The sequence below is a fragment of the Tachypleus tridentatus genome, chromosome 13 (genome assembly GCF_004210375.1).
Source record: "Tachypleus tridentatus isolate NWPU-2018 chromosome 13, ASM421037v1, whole genome shotgun sequence".
Classification (NCBI taxonomy): domain Eukaryota; kingdom Metazoa; phylum Arthropoda; class Merostomata; order Xiphosura; family Limulidae; genus Tachypleus; species Tachypleus tridentatus.
This window is the reverse complement of record NC_134837.1, coordinates 181,841,205-181,856,691: the sequence shown is the minus strand read 5'-3', so window position 1 is coordinate 181,856,691 and position 15,487 is coordinate 181,841,205. Positions and strand designations below refer to the sequence as shown.

General features: G+C 35.9%; 1 protein-coding gene across 1 annotated transcript; it reads right to left on the bottom strand.

The window, feature by feature from the left end:
• Positions 1 to 1,847: 1,847 nt before the first annotated feature.
• Positions 1,848 to 9,567, bottom strand: LOC143239471 (perlucin-like protein). Its single transcript, XM_076480556.1, has 3 exons — positions 9,284 to 9,567; positions 7,661 to 7,772; positions 1,848 to 6,289 (listed from the first exon to the last, which is right to left on the bottom strand). The coding sequence occupies exons 1-3, from the start codon at positions 9,500 to 9,502 to the stop codon at positions 5,928 to 5,930; spliced, it is 693 nt and encodes a 230-aa protein (XP_076336671.1). The 5' UTR covers positions 9,503 to 9,567; the 3' UTR covers positions 1,848 to 5,927.
• Between the last annotated feature and the right edge of the window lie 5,920 nt (positions 9,568 to 15,487).

Sequence of the window (15,487 nt, the reverse complement as noted above, 5' to 3'; positions counted from 1 at the left end):
CTATTTCCCATTAATAAAATGCTTGCTTATATTTATATTTTTAATACTTGTTCGTCTTAATCGTTTGTAATTGTTTCCATTTAAAAAAATAAGTGTGTTATGTTTAATTAAGATTCTATTCATATCTGTGATTAAAAATTGTAATGAGTTCACACATGTCTAAGCTAATTTATATATATGTAAAAATATTGTAAGACCTCAAGATATAGCTATAAACAGAAAGTGTGAGGTTAGTGCCATCTCTTGGTGGAATATTTATTATATATTTTCAAATTACAAATTATTGCTTTGTTCCAGTTGAACTGAATAGAGATAGAAGTGAAAAATGCCTACTTGAAACAAAGCTCGGTAGCAGGCTTAGAAAATATGTTTGATATTGAAAAAGATAATTCAAAAAGTTGAAGAACGTAATATACAGCACTATACGGGTTTGGTTTGTTTTGAATTTCGCGCAAAGCCACACAAGGGTTACCTGCGCTAGCCGTCCCTAATTGTAAGACAAGAGGGAAGGCAGATAGTCATCATCAACTCTTGGGCTATTCTTTTACCAACGAATAGTGGGATTGGCTGTCACATTATATAATGCCCACACGGCTGAAAGGGCAAGCATGTTTGGTGTGACGTATATTCGAAACCTCGACCCTCGGGTTGCCAGTCGAGTACCTTAGCCACCTGGCCATGCTGGGCCCACTATATGGAAGAGGTTAAGTATTAGAGTGAATCTGATGGGGTTGTTTGTTTGTGTTTTGAATTTCGCGCAAAGCTACACGAGGCCTATCTGCTCTAGCCGTCCCTAATTTAGCAGTGTAAGACTAGAAGGAAGGCAGCTAGTCACCACTACCTACTGTCAACTCTTGGGCTACTATTTTATTAGCGAATAGTCGGATTAACTGTCACATATAATGCCTCCACGGCTGAAAAAGCGAGCATGTTTGGTGTGACAGGGATTCGAAGCTATGATCTTCGGATTACGAGTCGAGCATTCTAATCACCCGGGTTTGAATTGTTTAAGGCTGTTAAGTAAAGTCCTTTTTACATTAACGGTGACAAAAGTATAACTAGGGAACAGAACTATCAGTATTGTTAGGTAGAAGCCATCTTCAGCTAAGACAGTTTCATATTTCTAGCAGGGTGGTTGGCCTACGGAAATGGTTGTCTTCGAATGTTGTAGATACTGTAAATTTAATTGAGTTTAAGAGAAAACTTTACAACTATTTGAATGACAAGAACTAGGTTTAAGTTGATTTTTTATTCAATAGTTTTAGTTTACTTTAGAAGATGAGACCAATCAGATGGACTAATAAATATGGGTGAATAGCTATTTTTGTGGGCCTGAACTTTTACGGATATAAACACGTTTTCTAGTGCATAAAACTGTGATGTAAGAAAATTTTAATCACTGTTTTTCTAATATTACCTTTACTAAATAACATTAGTAAATTATTACATTATATTCACTCTGAAGCATATATCGGAATATGAGTGAGGTTAACAGAGCGTTTGTTTGTTTGTTTCTTTTTTAATTTCGCGCAAAGCTACACAAGGGCTATCTGCGTTAGCAGTCTCTAACTTAGCAGTGTAAGACTAGAGGGAAGGCAGCTAGTCATCACCACCCACCGCCAACTCTTGGGCTACTCTTTTACCAACGAATAGTGGGATTGACCGAAACATTATAACGCCCCCACGGCTGAAAGGGGCGAGCATGTTTGGTGTTACGGGGATTCAAACCCGTAATCCTCAGATTACGAGTCGAAAGCCTTAACCACCTGGCCATGCCGGGCCTTCACAGAGAGAGAGAAGCAGATAAAATAACATTTGTTTCGATAAAGTATAATTTATTTGTTCCATTCACAATACAAGATAGTGAACTAAGCCTAAATGCACGAATTTAGTTTCACTCTTAGTGCAGAATGTAAAGTTTAATTTATTTCTTCGGTGAAATTAAAATGTATTAACCTAACCTGAATTATATCTTTTATTTCAACTATCGGTATTTTATTCATCAAGTAAAACTCGATTTTATTAACAAGGTACGTAGCTAGAAATCCAGAGTAAATCAGTTCGTTTTAAATGAAACAACAATCAAGTACTCGTTCCATGCTATTCCATAGACAATACAGAATACTTGTATGTTTCCACCACTTCATATTGAGTCATGTATTTGCTACTGAAACTGAACTTTACTGTATTCGTAGTGTGAAACATATTCTAGTTTTAACGTACTCTTTCCTGGTTGATTTTTAAGCCTCTTAACACTTGAAAAACGCTTGATTTTCTAATAACCTAAGATAATTAGTTAGATAAAAAATTAATAAACCTTTTAAATTGTTTAATAGCGGAAATAAAGTGTAAAACAAAGATTAGCATATTTATTTAGCAAACAGGTTTTGCTACTGTGATCAAAGTTTCGAATGCAAACTGTTTTATTCACGTTTTTAAATAAGTTAAAACAATTTTGAAAATTTGAAAATTCTTGCAACATGACAACATCCAAAACCCTCTAACAGAAACTTTTTAAGTATTCTAATTTTGTCATCAGAACATTCAAAATCAGTGAATTGTAAACAACTCTGTTATTGTATTATCATAGAGGTTAAAAATTATTTCATCAAATTTATGAATCGTAGAGTTACGTAAGATTCGCAGAAAGTTAATATATATGATCTCAACAAGACTTTATCAAAATGTTGACAAAATATCTAGTGAACAGTTTCTGAGTTTATTATTTAAATAGAATAATTCGTATATCAGATCGTTTTGTCAAACACCTCCTCTCGCTCAATTAAAAGAAGTACCGCTTAAACGGTTCTAGAATTAGTGTGTTGTTGTTTTTTTTCTGTTTACGCTGTATAATTCGAACAGGCTATGTAAATAGAACAATAATTAATATCAAAGAAAATAAACATAATTAGAACTAACCAAGATAAAGCCTTCGCCGTGCATAAAATCCATAATAGTACAGATAAAAAAGAGTCGATTTTTAAAATCACATGACAAAGCATGAAAACACCCAGTAATGACTCTAATTACTAGTTACGCCAGAAACATATAGAAAACCTATAGTCACGCAAAACTATAATATTAACAATGGTATTCCCAAAACTTAAATCTTTCAAATCTTAGATATATTATTAAGTGTAATATTTCAATATTTAATAAGAACGTATAATCAGTTGTAAGTAGAAAAACTGCAAAATTCCAACATAGTAATTATATATAGGTCACCAGGAGTTCAACCGACATTCACGTAATACAAACTTCAAATGGGTCATCGTTTAAAATGGCTGTACTACCTATCTCACAAAGGCCCCGGCATGGCCAGGTGGTTAAAGCACTCGACTCGTAGTCTGAGAGTAGCGGGTTCGAATCCACGTCACACCTAACATGCTCGTCCTTTCAGCGGTGGGGACGTTATAATGTGATGGTCAATACCACTATTCGTTGGTAAAAAAGTAGCTCAAGAGTTGACGGTGGGTGGTGATGACTAGCTGCCTTCCCTCTAGTCTTACACTGCTATATTAGGGACGGCTAGCGCAGATAGCCCTTGTGTAGCTTTGCGCGAAATTCAAAAACCAACCTCACCTCACAAAGCTGCAACATAAAGGGGAAAACTGTGTTCTATTGAACTTCAAGGGTGTTCTGTGTAAGCTGTTTCCACTTTAGAAGTGATAAACTACAAGAAAGGTAGCTGGTCAATAGTCATCCACCGCCAACTCTTTGGCTCTTCTTTTACCAACGAAAGGCCGGATTGACCGTCACATTATAGTTCCCTCACAACGGACAGGGCGAGCGTGTTTGGTGACAAGATTCGAACCTGCAGCATCCAGGTTGCGTGTCGAGTTCCGTAACCACAAGGCAAATTATGTAATCACATAACCATGAGGTCACATCAGCTACATGATATAATCACATAACCACCATATCACACCAGGCAAATCATATAATTACATAACCACCATACCACCCCAGGCAAATGATATAATTACGTAACTACCAGGCCACACCATACAAATGATATAATTACATAACCACAAAGTCACACCACGCAAATCATATAATTACATAGCCACCAGACAAATGATATAAACATACTGTAAACTGGTATCACCATAACCTCACAAGACTTAGTGAAATACCAACATTTTACACAAGTGGAAACATACAAATCAAATATACAGACAGATGAATCACACTTCCTCAGGTCGCTGTATGCATGTTTATTCCAAAAATACGAAACAAAGAGTACAAATGCATTTTTTCCACCAAGCATCAATTGACACGGAACTTACTACAACGTAGGGTTCATCTCATTATAATATAATTTGTCATAGCAAAGTGTTCCGTACGAAAACATTTGTAAGGTTTTTACATTTAGGGCTGTGTAAGGATTATAGGAGCACAGGACAAATAATGGATATAATTGTATTCTTTGTGCTCACGTGAATTTAGGCAGACAAATTGCACTGACGTTTTGATATATGTTAATAATCTTTGGCAGGTACTTGCTGTAACGCTATTACTAATTAATTGTAATTATATATTACATGTGGGATAAGGTACTCGCGTTATTATTTATTAAAGTCTATGTCTAATCTCAGTAAATTTGCAAACTGGCAAGAGAAGAAAAAATAGAGTTCAGGTGTTGCCAAATTTTAAAATCGAACCTTTTGATGGCTAAAAGCATTTAGCTCGGTTAGGAATTACTACAAAACCAAACGTATACAACTAATAGAGTTTTCAAAATTCTTGGTACTCCAGTTTCTAGTATTAGAATTTAAGTATGGTTTATAACGCTAATAAATTGTGTTATTTATCTGTGAAGGCAGATCGAAAAAGGCCCGACATGGCCAGATGGTTAAGACTCTCAACTCGTAATCTGAGAGTAGCGGGTTCGAATCCCCGTCACACCAAACATGTTCGTCCTTTTAATCGTGAGGGTGATATAATATAAAGGTAAATCCCACTATTATTTGGTGAAAGAGTAGCCCAAGAGTTGGCTGTGGATGGTGATGACTAGCTGCCTTCCCCCTAGTCTTACATTGCTAAATTAGGAAGGGATAGCGTAGATATACCTCGTGCAACTTTGCGCGAAATTCAAAACAAAGAAACCTTTCTGAAGTAAGTTCTTATTACACTGGACTTCGTGATTTTGTGTTCAAATAACCAAAACTATTCTGTACTTAAAACACGTTAGTTTTAATAATTTGTTCGGTTTTGGTTTGGTTTGTTTTAAATTTCGCGCAAAGCTACTCGAGGGCTATCTGCACTAGCCGTCCCTAATTTAGTAGTGTAAGAGTAGAGGGAAGACAGCTAGTCATTACCGCCAACTCTTGGGGTACTCTTTTACCAACGAATAGTGCGATTGGCCGTAACATTATAACGCTCCGACGACTGAAAGGGCTAGCATGTTTGGTGTGAAGGGGATTCGAACCCGCGACCCTCGGATTACTAGTTGAGTACCTTAAACCACCTGGCCATGCAGGCCCAATTTGTTCCGAGACCTTTGAACTGGGTCAGAAATAACATAGCTTTGCCTGTTTGGGCTCATTTGTTCAATTAAATAACCTAACCTCACAATTATGCCTGGTAGTAAGTCTGTATACTTACCGGTATCCAACCGGGGGACTCTTACTTTTGTAACAAACCACAAGGTTTCACTATTTCTAATATTGATTTGGTCAGTCAATTATGTTAATTGCAATAAATGAGGGATATTTAAGGTCTTTGTCTTTTGAGTAGGTACATTATGTTTCGTGTTTTATTACGTGGTTAATCGTAAAGTAATTATATTCAAAAAATTGCAACATCATGAGAATTATTATGTAATTATAAATGGAGAATTTAGGCAAAAATAATTTACTGTGTGTTTAAATTTGCAGAAGCAGTGTCCTTGTAATAGGTAAACGAATCAGGAAATCCAGGAGTTTTTATTGACTGAAATTAAATTCGCATATATAGTGAAGATAAAAGGACGTGCATGGGACATCATCCCATAGTAGATTAACAGCATTCCACATTTGAGTGCAATCACTTGCATGTGGTTCGTTGGGCGCCCAAGCTGTGAATCCACTCGGTTCATACTGCCAAACGCCATTTACTCGGTAAAGACCTATCCAGGTACTGGCAGGAGGAATAATAATGCTCTTCAAAAATTCATGGGTAGCCAAATCTGGCACTCTAGCCAGACGTGCTCCTTCTGCTTGGCAAGCGGCAGCAGCCTCTGGTTCAGTCTTAGTGACAGTATAATACTTGAAGTATGATCCGTTGTGAAACTGGTATCCATCCGGTGCTGAAAGAAAAGGATAAAACTAAACCAACAGAGAAGTAGTTGAATTAGAAATTAAATGTTAATAGTTTACTTAAAAACTTCGAGAGAAATAAGTTAACTTCTACCAAATGTTTTATTACTATTTATTTCTGTTTAGAATATATTGAACATTAAACTTCTAACTACATTAAATATTTGTTTATGATGTTAAGAAGCACGTACTTTTATCAGAATAAATTTAAGACAAAAACTGATGTTTGTTTGTATTCTAATTTAGAGCAATAGTATTAGGTCAGCGGTGGACTAGGAGTTAACATGGTGGGCTGCTTATTGAAGGTTCCGTGGTCCAAGTTATGATGCTATTGAACTCAGTTCGAACATTATAAAATTAACAGTTAATTCTGTTATTTGTTAATAGAACAGAACAAAACAAAACTCCTCTGTCGAAGATTGTTGTTAGCTGACTTTCGGTTATGTCTTCTGTTAGTGAACATTGCTATTTGGCTTTCGGCTATGTCTTCTATCGGTGAATGTTGCTAGTTGACTTCCAGTTATGTCTTCTACGAACGAATGCTTTAGCTGGCTTTCGGTTATGTATTATGTCGGTGAACGTTGTTAGCTGACTTGCGACTATGTCTTCTGTCGGTGAATGTTATCACAGAACTTTCGATTATATCTTAAACCTAGAGATCCAATGGAACCACTTAGCCGACGTGAACACATGATGACTTTCAGTTAGATAATACCTACTGTTAATAGTATTGGATATTCTGTTTCGTGTTTGTTTGCTATAAATATTAAGTTTGCTTCATTGTGATGTTTCAACACTATAAAAAATGCGTTACCAAGGAAAGAAATGTTGTATTTATTGTAGAAAACTAAGAAAAGATACAAGTACAAGGTGATTTAGAAGCTACGTCATAAATGATTGTTTTATGTTATTGAATTTCGCGCAAAGCTACACGAGGGCTATCTGCGCTAGCCGTCCCTAATTTAGTAGTGTAAGACTAGAGGGAAGACAGCTAGTCATCACCACTCACTGCCAACTCTTGGGCTACTCTTTTACCAACGGATTGACCGTCCCATTATAACACCTCCACGGCTGAAAGGACGAGCATGCTTGCTGTGACTGGGATTCGAACCCGCGACCCTCGGATTACGAGTCGAGTGCCTTAACCACCTGGCCATGCCGAGTCTGTCATGGATGAAACATTCTTCATATGATGTGGAAGTATAAACACAAAAGGAGGAACTTTTAGTCCATCTCTCGTCTTCACTTCCGGGATAAAATCATGTTCCACTTATAACTGAACTCTTCAATCAAAACTTATTTTTATTAGACGAAAATATGAGGTATTCAAGGTGCTGAAAGATGAAAGAAACACAACTTACGTGTGTCACAGTTGTATCCTGTGAAGCCGGACCAGCAAGTGCAACTGTAAAGACCATAGGAATCATCTTGACAAGTGGCTCCATTCTTGCATGGATTTTCCTTGCAAGACAGCTTTATAAAATTAAACAAATGTTACGCAAACGTCGTAGACGTTTTGACAAACTTATGTTAGGAAACAATTTTCTTGTTGACTGTATTTTATGTGTATGTAGAACACTTTTTTATTTATTTGTAACAGTCACTTTGTGTCAAAAGGATTGCATCGATGAACTGTATTAATAAATAATGTTTTTGTATTGTTTTTCCAAAATGATTATAACTATATATCAAATTGTGTATATCAAACTTTAATCATGTACAAAATTTGGCTTTTACTTTGCTCTCTATAATCTAGATCTGTTTTATAGCATATTCCCCAAACTTGGAAATGTTATATCGTGCATTACAAAAAAAAAAAAAAAAGGCCCTCCAGTGGCTCAGCGGTATGTCTGCGGACTTACAACGCTAAAAACCGGGTTTCGATACCCGTGGTGGGCAGAGCACAGATAGCCCATTGTGTAGCTTTGTGCTACAACAAACACAAACAACTCCAAAAAATATATCATATCACAACCTACTGGTCCCCTAGTGGCACAGCGGCATATCTCTGGACTCGTTTGTTTGCTTGTTTTTTTTAATTTCGTGTAAAGCTACTCGAGGTCTATCTGCACTATCCGTCCCTAATTTAGCAGTGTAAGACTAGAGGGGAGGCAGCTAGTGATCACCACCCACCGCCAACTCTTATGCTACTCTTTTACCAACGAATAGTGGAATTGACCGTCACATTATAACGTCTACACGGCTGAAAGGGCGAGCATGTTTGGTGCGACCGAGATTCGAACCCGCTTAAGATGCTGTTATTGCTTTTCAGTTCACGAATCTTTATAATTATTTTTATTTCGTCCTCTAAAAACTTCGTGAAATATGATAACCTCATTTAACAAATTCAGACTCGCGAACTGTTTTACACCCAAAATATAGGAGAAGGAACTTACTGTTTCCCGATAGTTAATAGAAGTAAAAATTACAAAATTTATTAAATACTTATAGAAAAGAGAACAACACATCGATCCTCACATCCAAAAGTTAGATAGGCCCGGCATGGCCAAGTGGCTGGAGCGCTCGAGTTTCAATCTGAGGGTCGCGGGTTCGAACCCTCGTCACAACAAACATGCTCACCATTTCATTTGTAGGAACATTATACTGTGACGGTCAATCCCACTTTTCTATAGTAAAAAAAGTAGCCCAAGAGTTAGCGGTGGGTGGTGAAGACTAGCTGCCTTCCTTCTAGTTTTATACTGCTAAATTAGGGACGGTTAGCACAGATAGCCCTTTTGTAGCTTTACGCGAAAGTCAAAAGCAAACCAAAACCAAGACAAAAGTGAGATCAAAGCTTTAAAAGAGGATAATATGAAAATTGTCATTGTAATTCATAACCGGAACCACGTAATAATGGTGCTTTACAAACATGACAAATCAAATACGTGGGTAAAGCACAAACAGTTGTATAAAAATTACAAGATAATTCTATTCCCATATTGAGTATTAATTTAAAAACAAGGGTTAAAAAATTGACCTCTTACTTTTCTCACCCATACACTGTAATCCATGTTGTCCATGAAACCGCTGTCTAAAATCCCAGCCAACGGCTGACATTTTTGTAAGTTCATGCTGTAACCTATTCCTACACAGAGTTCATTCTTGAAGCACAAGCCGCAACAGTGGATGAGAGAAACCACCGTGTAAGAAGGCCCAAGATGTCCGGTGGTCGGTTCTTTGGAGAGAACAAACTGAAGGAACATGCTGGAGTTCAGTTGTTGAGATTGGACAGCTATAAACAGAAATAGAATGAATATTTGGGACGACATTCTGGTCACAGTGGCTTCAGGTGCTATGAAAGAGCATTTTATGAGAATTAATGTGATTTAAAAATAAGTTTGTTGTTATGGGAACCGAGTGAAAAAGAAAATGGAAGAGCGACAACATAGCTACACTCACTCATGTAGATCGAACTATTATCACTTATTTTTTGTACATATTTCTCTTTTGTCGAGTCATTAACATGAATATTTAACATCAATATTTATTAAATAACGATGGTAAAAAAATGTTCCTAGAAAAGTTAGAGATTGAACTTCTCAACGAATGCAACATAAATTAGTTTTAAAGCAACCCATAATTATGTTACTTAAGTAATTATGTACTTAGAGACACAACTCACTATTACTCGTTCGTCAACTAGAAAGTACTGGTATGTTTCACGTCGCATTTGTCCACCAGCCTTTCTCTTATTTTTACAAACTGAAATGTTCACATCACTATTTAACCAATACAAAGTATCCTCTATGACCAACTATTACTGAAAACAACTTACAAAGTTTCAATTCTTACAAGTCTCTTACAATAAGTCATTACCTTCAGGCACAAATTAGGCTTTGGTTACTTACATTTATGGCCCGGCATGACCAAATGGTTAGGGAGATAGACTTGCAATTTAAAGATCACGGGTTCGAGTCCCCGTCACACGAAATATGCTCGCCTTTTCAGCCGTGGAGGCATTATAATGTGACGGTCAATCCCAATATTCGTTGTTAAAAGAATAGCCCAAGAGTTGATGGTGGGCTACGTTCACTAATTGCCTTTCCTCTAGTCTTACACTGTTAAATTAGGGATGATAGAACAGATAGCCCTCGTGTAGCTTTATGCAAAATTCAAAACAAAACTTATATCTTTAAGATATCCCGCTGTAGCTCGATGTTCTCGACTTTAATATTTCCCTCAAGTTCACTCCTTGTCTTCACACAGTTTCACACATCATTTATTATCGTATATTTATGACTTTCAGCCACTTTAAACAGGTGATTTTTTTGTCTTATTGGGTGATGTACACATCCATTGATTCTTTATGATTTGCGCCTAAAGTTCGTCATTTAACATTATATTTTGTTTGTTTATGAATTTTGCGCAAAGTTGCACCAGTGCTATATGCGCTAGCTCTCCTTAATTTAGCAGTGTAAGACTAGAAGGAAGGAAGCTAATCATCACCATCCATCGTCAACTCTTGGGCTACTCTTTTACCAACGCATAGTGGGATTGACCGTCACATTATAACGCCCCCACGGCTGAAATGGCGAACATAGTTGGTGTGACAGGGATTCGAACACGCGACTCTCCGATTACGAGTCAAGCGCCTTAACCACCTGACCATGCCAGACCTGCGGGTTTCGTACAGTCATCATTATCAAAATTTGTTTATCTTCCAATAATCATATAGTCTTGTTGTCCTTGACGTCATATAAGTTATTTGTGTATTGTGAGTTTTTATGTATTAACAACGGACTTGTAACAGTCATTATTATCAAATCTGAACTAGCGGGCATATTTGGTGTGACGCGGATTCGAACCCGCGACTCTCAAATTACGAGTAGAGTGCCCTCACCACCTCGCCATGCACTCTAAAGTGGTTTCTATGAAGTATGTGTGATGGAAGTATGTCCATTCTAATGTACAGAATCCATTCAGTCATTCTGTTCTAAACACATAATTAATCAGTTTAATTTAGGACTTTCCTGAACACCATATGACAGCTTGTTAACTTTCAGAGAATGATTTCTCACAACATTTATAACACTTGTTCCTGGTATTACCTGATTTTGTGTTGTTATTTGAAGGGATATTTTTATTTCCACGTCTATTTTGCTAGTGTATTTTATTTATTCACAGCATACATAGTTACTAGAATGCTTTTAGTTACATGCTTTGATTCGTATATCTCTGTAGTTAAAACAAAACTATCCCGAAACTTACTAATTACATATTGTAGGAAAATAATAGTTTATGAATAAAATTATTTCTATAACACATTACATTGAAAATATATGATTGTGCTCTGTTGCTATTTTTCCAGTAATTGTCCACTTACATTAGAATGGCTTATATTTTTTCTTTCATAACTACAGCATAGCACGCAAGTTTTAATTAATAAATAGGTGTTACATACTTCTGCAGATAATTATTAGTTGTCACAATAAATCAGTATTTCAAATATTAGTATAAACAGGTGATGTGTATTATTTAGTAATCTCTCATATGTGTCGCTTGATGTTTTTATTTTTGTCGTTTATTTTATTAAAGCCAAATCACTTCTTAAAACTGGCTTAAGTAAAGAAACCCTGCAGATGTCACTTGAATATTATTCTGTTCCACTATTGGTTGTTTCGTGAAACAAAAGTTCTACAATTACACGTCCTCAGTACTCATAGATTTAAGGGTAAACGAGCCGAATTGTTTTGCTCATTCAACTTTCCTTCATTCGCAAATCTTAAATTTCAGCCATCCTGAGGCCCGGTATGGCCAGGTGGTTAAGGCGCTTGACTTGTACTCTAAGGGTCGTGGGTTCGAATCCTCTTTGCACCAAACGTGTTCGTTTTTTTAGCCGTGGGGGCGTTATACTGTGACGGTAAATCCCACTATTCGTTGTTGTGTTGTGTTTTCTTATAGCAAAGCCACATCGGTCTATCTGCTGAGCCCACCGAGAGGAATCGAACCCCTGATTTTGCGTTGTAAATCCGTAGACATACCGCTGTACTAGCGGAGGGCCCCACTATTCGTTGGTAAAAAAAAAAATTAGCCCAAGAGTTGACGGTGGATGGTGATGACAAGCTGCCTTCCCTCTAGTCTTATAATGCAAAATTAGGGACGGTTAGCGCAGATAGTTCTCGTGTAGCATTGCGCGAAATTTAAAAAAAAAGGAACAAACAAACACAATCATGAAATCGCGGATTCGAAAGTAATTAGAGTACTTGTTCTATGTCCAAACGGGATAGAGAGGATGACGTCATAGTTCTATGAAGCATTATCAGAGGGTGCGTTAATTATCAATGTCTAGATTCAATTACGTTTCCTAAAAGTTACAAGTAAATTATTATTTTAAAAATAAACTTATTGTTTCACTAATATGGCTTTAAGAATTAAACATGCTATTCTTCTATCCATACAATTATGATTTTTATTGTTCTTGACAAAGTATCTAAATTTTTCATATGTTACTTTATAGCTATAACTTACATACTTTTACAAAGGTGTTTCTGTATTCGGGTAGTGTTACTGTAAATATATGATGCCACTGGGTGGATTATGTAACTAAAGGTGGATATCTTACTCGGCATATGCCAGTGTGTAAAGTTCAAAACTATTTTAGAGAAAAAGTAAATGCAACATATTACAAATCTGAATTACAAGGTGTTATGAATTCTCCCAATGATGTCTATGCTGTACGAGAAATATTATGTGAATGAGGGAGGGAGGACAAAATAAACAATATTTCGTAAAATTGTAAGAATATCCTGAAAAATTAATAGTTGGATATTTCATTATTCAGCCTGTATGTGACGTTACCTAGTAACAGTTCTAAGAATTATTTTGCCAACAGTACTAACTATGTCACTCGTTTTTCGAGATCTTTCAACCGTGAAGGTTTGTGAGAAGTGGTCTTGGTTGAAATACATTATTCACATAAGGTTTTTGACGATAGAGATTGGTTATCCTACTTTTCTGGCTCTTACTTTGCTGCCCCAGTATGGCCAGATGGTTAGAACGCTCGACTCGTAATCTGATTGGACTCTACCGTTGTCATGGAACCAACAACCTCTGATTCTATTTCGTGGAACTATGACGTCATCATCTCTAACTCTTCTCTGTACCCTCCCTATTGCCTGGCGATCCTCCAATTAGGCGGTATCTTTTGGGCATAGGACAATCGTCCTAACTACTTTTGAATCTCAAAACGAACATCTCATCTTTTCAGATGTGAGGATATTATAATGTGACGATTAATCCCACTATTCGATAAGAGTAACTAAAGAGTTGGCGATAAACAGTGTCAACTATCTGTATGCCTTCTAGTCTAAGGACTTCTAGCGCAGATGGATCTCGAATATCTTTGTTTGAAATTTAGCAGCAAATAAACAAACAGATCTATCTAAATTACCATGTTATTTTATGCTAATTGTTAATCACCTACTGGTGGAACTAATATAAACTAAAAAGCATTTACAGCATTTGTTTACGTATAGCATATAAAATTTTTCAAGAAAAAATATACCATCTTTATCCCTTAAACAATACTGTAATCTGCATTCAGGCTTAAACCAAATCCGTCGTCGGTTATTACAATGTTACATGGAAATTTCTCTTGTGCCATCTGTTAGCTATATTTGAAAGCACTGAGATTAATTAAACATTTAAATAAACAGATTTGGTATTTCAGAATATTTGTAACTAAATAAGTGTAAGAGAACTTAAATTATTTTTCTCATTGAGACTTTTGTGATATATCTTTTTCTTATAATTTGATTGTGTGATGTTTCTTTCTTTATCGTTTAGAATATTGGTATAAACTTAATAATTCACAATAAGAATTTCGAAATAAAGTAATAATTTTGGTAAAAGCTTACGACATACACACAGTTTAAATATCAGTGTTTAGAACTTGTGTATTTAAAAATAAAATACAAAACGAGAAGAATGTTTTTACGTTACTAGTGCCTTATATATATTAGTAATGTATAGAATTGCCACAAGATGGCGCTCCTTACTAATTTCTTTGCTCACAAAAAATCCGAAAGCTTAACTTGATAAAATTTGGATTTCGGTAACCACGATCGTCGTGGCACAGGATGTCTGCGATACCTCTGGATCAATGTCATCGAAAATATAGAAAGGTTGTTTCCCAGTACAAAGTGAATTGAGAAGTGTCATACCGTTCTGCATCACACTAAAGTGAATTGAGAAGTATTATACCTTTCTGCATCATACTAACCAGCTAAATGATATAATATAAAATCACGTTTTTGTGTGGCATCAATCTTTTATAGTTTCATTCACACTGGGAACCTAAACACTTCGATACAGTACTATAAGGTGGTTGTATTAAATAATATAAAAGACATTAAATTACCTTAGCTCACATAAGATGCAAAATTGCTGTAACTAAAATGATGTTTACCTATGTACACACGTAACTCTCAGATTAATCCAGATTAATTGTAAAAGTTGCAGAAATATTTAGTTCCACATAAGTTTTACATGATAAGAAAGTCTCGAAGGCGACAATGCTATAAATGTTCCATAACCTCTTAATTAAGTTTACGAGTTGTTTTTGTAGAGTGTACACTACCTCGGAAGGGTCCACATATTGCAACATACTGAGTAATATTATGCATATCTTAATTTAAAAATCATTGTTTAAACTCTACAAAAATGGGGTCAAATTATCATATTTTATGTAAAGCACATAGGGTGTCCCAGCAAACATTTTTTTTTTAGATTTGTTGTTCGACTGGTATTCTATTGTGGGACATAAAACCAGCAACGTCATAGACTCACGAACATGAGCAATGTAAAAATTACGTTGCTTTAGGGTTAATAACTGGGCTTTATAATACAGTCAGTTGTATTATTATTTTGAAAAAAAAATCCTTAAGAAATAAGGCATACTGTGAACCAGAATACACTGCATTATGGGAAATGAGGATTGTTTATTTATTATTGTGGTCATTAAACATGTAGCTGCTGGGGTTGTTTAGAACAAAATGGACGCCAATTTCTACTTTTGTCTTTAATATGAAATTGAACCCTTTCTTTTAAATATATATTTCAATTTCTGTGTTGTTTCCTTTTGAATTTCGCGCAAAGCTATTGGAGAGCTATCCACGCTAACCTTCTCTAATTTAGCAGTGAAACACTAGAGGGAAGGCAGCTAGTCATCACCACCTACCATCAACTCT